Source organism: Oreochromis aureus, linkage group 3 (assembly GCF_013358895.1).
Source record: "Oreochromis aureus strain Israel breed Guangdong linkage group 3, ZZ_aureus, whole genome shotgun sequence".
Lineage (NCBI taxonomy): Eukaryota > Metazoa > Chordata > Actinopteri > Cichliformes > Cichlidae > Oreochromis > Oreochromis aureus.
This window is the reverse complement of record NC_052944.1, coordinates 90,281,366-90,288,728: the sequence shown is the minus strand read 5'-3', so window position 1 is coordinate 90,288,728 and position 7,363 is coordinate 90,281,366. Positions and strand designations below refer to the sequence as shown.

Genomic DNA, 7,363 nt, shown 5'->3' with positions numbered 1-7,363 from the left:
CCCACAGCTCCAAAATAGTTTTAAACAACGATTTCATGAATAACAAAACAATTGTAGTTATTCTCAAGTATGTTTTTATGCAGTGGAGATAATTTGTAACATATTTAGAGTAACTTGTCATAATAGTCGGGGTTCGCTTTAAACACTGTTAAGCTTTCATGGGTTTTTAAATTGGTCCCGATTCATATTGTTGTAATGTTAACACTTTTAATATAGAGGACACAAAAGAAAACACCTGAAAGTTCAAAGAAAGCACTTGATTTTTGAAAATTATTTTTAACAGGTTTTGTCTAAACATGATTTCCTTTTCATTTTGCAGTTTACTGACTCATTACTTCCACAGTAGATTGGAAATTGGATCTCAATTTCATTGTAATCAGACAAAGTAAAATCAAATGCAAACAACCACAATTCAAATATCAGAAATATTTCATATATGGAGTTAAACATGAATCATTGTTTGAACAATATATTTATTGTTGTCATAAACAGACAAGAAGACAACAACAAACTGCTCCTCCCATTCAACACATGTCAGTCCATATCCCAGCAAACTAAATCATCAGTGAGAACTAAAAGAGAAACAAAGATCTTTGGAACAACGAGGCAGCAGGAGGACAGCTGCAGTTTAACAGCTTCAATTCACTGACAGGAAACAACATTAGAAATATCATCATCCTCAACTGATCTGCTCCACTGACACTGACACCTTCAATGGACACACATTTAGATTATTCCAAGTTTCAATATATGGAAACATCCTGTGAGTGAAAGTGTGTGTGAAGGTGTGTATGTGTGTGTTAGTATCAGGATCAGAGAACGACAGCTTTCCTCTGTTCCAGTCCAGATTCACTTTGATCCTCTGGAGCTTCTTCTTTACTGAGAGAGCAGTGGATCCAGGTGATGGTGACTCCGCTGAGTACTTATGTTTCGAGAACCATATAGCCCACAATCCAGAACGTATGCTTCCCTTCCTCTGCACAGACTCTGCTAACACCCCCAATGCCCACCATGTACTGTCTCCAACTTCAACATCCCAGCTGTGAGTCCCTGAGTTAAAGCCCTCAGTGCCCAGGACAGAGCAGGAACGATCAAACCTCTCTGGATTATCAGGAAGCTGCTGCCTCTCTTCTCCATATCTCACACTGGTCAGATCTTCAGACAGGATGAGGTTTGGATGAGCAGTGTTTGGGTCCAGAATGAGAGGAGTGTAGGAGACCATGTCCTTCATGTTGTTCCAGATGTTGAAGGTCAGGTTGCCCAGGTGTTTGGCCTGGTCTCTCATAGCTCCTGAGGGCAGCTGTGGATCATCCAGCAGGGGGCAGCGCTGGACTCTTTCCACTGCAGCCTTGTAGTTGTGCAGGAATGAGACGTCTTCAGCTCTCAGCTCCTCCTCTGTGGCTCTGACTGTGTCTGAAAGAGCTGCTATCTCTCTGCTCAGAGCCTCCATCTTCTCCTTCATCATCCCACTCTTCTGCTCCTCTTCCTCCCTCAGTGCAGCCAGCCTGGCCTCCTCTTCCTCTGCTAGAAACTGGTGAAGCTTCTTAAACTGCTCTTTAATCTGCCTCTCTGTGTGTCGGGCCTGGACCTTAATGTGTTCTGATGTTTGATCAAACTTTGCTTGAACTTCTTCACAAACCTTTAACTTCTTCTTTAAGGGCTCCAGAGTTTCCTGAAGTTCCTTCTTGTGTTGTCGTGCAGCTTCATCGATGGGTCTGAATCTGTGATTGGTGTGTTTTTCTGAGTCTCTGCAGACGACACACACTGGCTGCTGATGGTCCAGACAGAAGAGTTTGAGTTTCTCAGAGTGCAGACTGCAGAGAGCCTCTGAAGCTCTCTGATCTCTCTCCTGTAAGAACGACTCACACAGGTTCTTTAAAGCTCGGTTTAAAGGTGGATGCTTCTTTGAAGATCTTTCCTTACAAACTGGACACTCATGTGTCCGTTTTTTTCTCCACCATCTCTTCAGACAGTCTTTACAGAAGCTGTGGCTACATGACAGAATAACAGGATCTCTGAAGACCTCCTGACAGACCGGACAGCAGAGATCCTCCTCTGATCTGGAAGCCATTGAGTCTGTGAGTGAAGCTGAAAACAGCAGACAGGAAGTACAGTCAGTCCTGGCTCCCCTCCCTCCTCTACGACCTTCACTGAAACTTCCTTTGAGTCGTGTTTTTGCTCAAACTTACATTCAGTGTGTGGAGCGCCAGCAGCTTGAAGCAGCAGTGTTGGAGTTTTCCACTTTTCTCTCCTGTAGCTGGACTCACTCAGAGGAAGCTGCTAGTTTGGTCTGAACTCAGTCTGATCGTCTGTGCGTCTCTCTTTACTGAGGACGAAGAACTTCCTGTTTCCTCCTTTGTCACATTTGAGTGACGTGAGGGGAGGAGAAAAATGTTGCTGTTTCACTTTTAACTAAGATGTGTTTCAATCCTGCCTGTAGCTCAAAAGCTGTGGAGGGGTGTATCTTCATTCAACTTCCTCTTATAAATGTGTGAGTGTGTCAGCAGAGTGCAGACCTTTATTGCAGATCAGAAACAAAACCTTTTCTCAAACTCAGAAAACAAAGTGTGACTCATTGGTGCAGCTGTTTGGCAGTTTTTATTTTAGACTTTGTTCTGATTATTTTCAGGTTCCATAACATTCAGAGAGTAATGCAGTCACACCAACACAGGTGTTGTTAAGTTGGATTTACTTTGTGACAGACTTATAAAAGTGAAATGGATTGTAAATGTGTGTTTTTGGGTCCTCTCATTAAACAACCAGCAGTCAATGTAACAGCAGCTACGTTTCCATCAGATCAACATCAACATTAAATTCTGTCTGACACAAACAACGGCTCTAGATGGAATTTAACCTTGGACTTTAAGTCGTCCTCTTTATTCTCTGAAGCACAGGTTCATTCATTCATTGATTATTTTAGTCAGAAATGTTTTTCATTACTATTAAATGTGATTAAAATTCTAATATTTACAATGAAAATGTTGCAATAAAGGACTTTTTGCTTAAAAAACAGACATGAAACACGAGGGATAAACTCCAGCCTAATTACCCTTGATTATCGTTTTTTGAAAGGGTAAATGATCAGCTACAATGAAGCTCAATGTAATCTATATATTGAAAGCCAATAACAACTCTGCTTACTGACAGCCCAAACAGGACGTTAACTAAGTGCTCTAGCTCTTGATGTTACTCAAGCTGTGATAGTAGGTCAGGGGTTCATGATTCTGCTTTTTGTCTTTTGAAGAACATCTATTACCCCCCACAACCATCATTCACCTTAGTTCATTACCCACCTTTTCACCGCTGCTGCTGCTGCTGCTCTCTCTGAGTCTGTCTTTGTTGACCTGCCTCTCAGTTTTCCACGGACCTTGGCCTTATTAATACCTTCCCACCATCCCAGCTAACCTGGATTCCAAGTAAGTCACACTGTCACAACTTCTTCGTGAAGACTCTGCCTAGTGGTCTTTCTACTTTTAACTGCCATAAATGTAAATTATGTCAATTTGTTTAATTTATTGTGTTCATTTATGTTTATTTCCTTTATTTATTGTTGTTCCTTTTGAGGTAGGAACTAAGTTTCATTCTGTGTTGCGCACAGGTCCCTTTAAGTGACGTAAAGGGAAGTCAAAAGGGCATGTGCAAAGAAGCTAAGCTATAACTTAACTAAGTCATAAGAAGGAATAAATAAGCAGTTTTAAAGTAAAAGAAAGCTGTAAAGAAGAAGAAGAAGAAATTGGGAATTACTTTCGTAAGTTTTTGTTCCTGAAGCGGACTCATTCCCTCACGGTTACATGCAGCCAGCGAGGTATGTTAACTGTGTTTGTTTATCGTGTATTTGTTAACTTGGGTTTAAATGTTTATTTGTAATATTTATGTTTGGTCATTCTGTACTTTTATGTAATGACAGTTTGACGGTGGATTTTATGGTGTTTCAGAGGAGAAGTGTGGCGGAGGAATAAATCCATCAGTGAATGAAGAACCGTGGTGTCGTCTATTAACTGGAGGGAGTGATAGTCAAACTCGGACCTGCCCAGACCCGCCCTACCAGCGCAAATTCGACAGCTCATCAAGACGGGAACACAGATAAGCCACTGTTTAGGACACACAGGTTCATAAGGTTTTCATGAAGAAGTCTATAAGTCAGACTCTAAAGTTTTTGGTCTGAAAAGTGACACAAGAGTTGGAAACTAAAAGGAACTGTGTATAGCCTGGCAGCCACGGTGTTTCACGTATATGAATGTACATTTACGTAAGAGATGTAACTTCATGTTCAGTTGAATAATTATAGTTGGCTCTTAAGGGACAGAAGTAAACTTTGTACATTTTGATAGAAACTCACAGTTTGTATTTATGGTTCAGTGTCTTTTACAAGTTCAGTGTGTGACAAGGTTATAATAAGAACTCTGTTAATTGTACTTACTCTGTAATATTTTACATCTATGGGCTCATTTGAAGGAGAGTGACTTCATTTAGTTAAGATCATTGTTTAGTATTTGCAAATGTTGTTGCAGCTTGCTCTTGTATGCTGCCTGTGTATATCTGTGTCTAAGTAATCAAAATGTCACATACAAGTAAAGAAGCTCAGGGTGCAGCAGCTGCTCTGGAAGAAGAGACAGAGTTAGAGCAGACAGATGAATCAAATATCGGGCAAAATATAGCACCACCTGAAGAGCCTCGTAGAAGTGAAAGAGCCCGGACATTAACAGAAAAGGGAAAGGAGTTCCAGAAAGAGCAAATCAAAGGGCTATTGCTTCGCTTTGACAGCAAATATGAACGATGGAAAGCTCTGATTAAGGTAGCTAAAAGATCTGTGTTAAAACAGGATCCTAGTGACATCCTACAAGAACACGTCACCAGTATTCAAAGGGAATTATCTGAATTGAACATTGCTTATGATGATTACCGAAGAATTGATCAACCAGGCCATGACATGCGTCGCAAGATGGATAACTGCATCTCGATCACTAAGACTGTAGTACAAAATGCTCAATCTGAAATGCAGGGAACAGCAGAGGAGTTGATTTGGCCAGATCATACTTCTGTATTCTCATCCTCAGCTTCCAGTGTTTCACTTCCTGCCTTTAATGGTTCTAAAGCTTCTTCTATTCATTCAAATGTATCTTCACTTAGAAGACAAGAAGCTGCTGCCGAGTATGCAGCTACACAGGCTGTACTGCAGATTATGGCTGAACAAGAATTGCAGACCAAGAAGGAGCTGCATTAGCTCGTCGTCTTGAAGGAGAAAGAGAAGAAACTGAACGTAGGCTAGAAAGAGAGAAACAAGAGGCTGCTCTCTTAAAGAAACAGCAAGAAGAGAATGCTGCAAGAAGAAGGTCTGTAGAAAACCTAAAGAGAGAACTTGAGCGTTTGGAGAATTTGAAAAGGTTGAATGCAGCCAAAGCAAGGCTTCAAGTGTATGATGAGAATGAGCTCAGTCCAGCCCAAGGGAACGCTCCACAGAGCCTGGATCTACATAAGGTTATGCACCCACTCAGCCAGATGAAGCCTGAGGACCAGCACTCACAACCACCAAAGGATGCAGTGCCAACACATGTGCTTCAAGATGGCACAGGAGAGCTTGTGAAGGTCTTAGCTGAGGCTATATCAGCAAATAGGCTACCCATTCCACAGCCCACAGTTTTTAGTGGTGATCCACTCAAGTTTAATCATTGGAAGTCATCCTTCCAAACTCTTATTGAAAAGAAAAACGTTCCAAGCTCAGAGAAAATATTCTTCCTCCAGAAATACGTTGGAGGAGCAGCTAGAGAGGCATTAGAAGGTTATTTTCTGATTGGCTCAGATACTGCATATGTTGCTGCATGGGAACTCCTCAATGAGAGATACGGCCAGCCTTTTATGATTGCCAAAGCCTGCCGAGACAAATTACATGCCTGGCCAAAAATAGCGTCAAGAGAGAGCGCTGACTTAAGGAAATTCGTGGACTTTTTACGCAGTTGTGAATGTGCCATGGTTCACAATGAGAGTCTGCGTATTCTTGATGACGGCATTGAAAATCAAAAACTGACAGCCAAGTTGCCTGATTGGTTAAGCAGCAGATGGAACCGAAAAGCCACACAGTATCAGCTAGAGCATGGAAGGTTCCCAGATTTCAAGTATTTTGTAACTTTCCTGACATTGGAGGCTAGTATTGCTTGTAACCCTGTTACATCTTACTATGCTTTGCGGCAAGGGGAGCCCGAAAGGACAAGATCTAAACCTCAGAATGTAGTGACCTCTAAGAACCAAGCAGCAAGTGCAAGGATTTTTACAACTAACACCACTGAGAAGAACATAAGCACATGTATGTTTTGTAAGAAAACAGGGCATGTCTTACACAAGTGCCGTAGACTAACTGCAAGGCCAGTTGCTGACCGAGTGAAGTTCATTCAAGGTGAGAAACTGTGCTTCGGCTGTTTGAGTCCTGGCCATCAATCCAAGAATTGCAGCAACCGGATGGTCTGCGACACCTGCTCAAAGCGCCACCCCACATGCTTACATGAGGATCGCTCAAAACAACAAGAAAATGACAGGACAGGTTGCAGTAAGGAAAGAAAGCCACAATCACCGCAAGACACTACTCAAGAAACCACATCCAATAGAGTTGTGCATGATGGTAACAGTGCTCAGACTTCAGCAATAGTTCCTGTTTATGCATCAATGCCAGGTGATTCAAACAAAGAAGTCCTTGTCTATGGTCTGTTAGATTCACAAAGTGACTCTTCATTCATTCTTGAAGAAGAAGCGGATGCTCTTGATGTTAATGCAGAGCCAGTCAAGTTGAAGCTGTCCACGTCTTCCAAGGAGACAATTGTACTATGCAAAAGACTCAAAGGTCTGCAAATAAGAGGGTTATCTTCTTCTAAGAAGATCACAGTGCCAACGGTCTACACTCGTGAATTCATACCTGCCAATCGTACACACATTCCAACGCCAGAGACTGCAAGGGCATGGCCTCATTTAGAGCATCTTGCGGAACACATTGCCCTGTCGAAGACATGTGAAATCGGTCTTCTGATTGGGTATAACTGTCCACAAGCACTAATGCCTAGAGAAGTTGTATGTGGTGAGGACAACCAGCCCTTCGCACAGAAAACTGACGTAGGCTGGAGCATAGTCAGCTATGGTGATCCAAGCGAACACTACAGTGATGCAATTGGATTAAGTCACCGCATCATTGTAAAGCAAGTGACCCCTGAACCCAAAGTAACAAGTAAGCTGAAAAGCGAAGTTCATTATGTTTGTAAAACAAGAATTAAGGAGATGACTACTCCAGAAGACGTACTTAAGGTGCTGGAATCTGACTTCAGTGAAAGGCTTGGAGAAGAGGCAAATCTCTCTCGCAAGAAGATCTCGGTTTTGACTA

The 7,363-nt window shown here is 42.0% G+C and overlaps 1 protein-coding gene across 2 annotated transcripts in view; it reads right to left on the bottom strand.

The window, feature by feature from the left end:
• Nucleotides 1–266: 266 nt before the first annotated feature.
• LOC116320990 (nuclear factor 7, brain-like) overlaps nt 267–7,363 on the bottom strand; it is a 1,074,516-nt gene continuing 1,067,419 nt past the window's right edge. Inside the window, exons 3-4 of one of the 2 annotated variants that reach the window (XM_039608798.1) lie at nt 2,190–2,326; nt 267–2,088 (exon numbers count right to left, since the gene is read on the bottom strand). In XM_039608798.1, coding sequence (XP_039464732.1) covers nt 680–2,071 — 1,392 coding nt within the window. In that variant the 5' untranslated portion in view covers nt 2,072–2,088; nt 2,190–2,326 and the 3' untranslated portion in view covers nt 267–679. The remainder of the gene's footprint in view (nt 2,089–2,189; nt 2,327–7,363) is intronic. The other variant, XM_039608799.1, reaches the window with a different exon arrangement.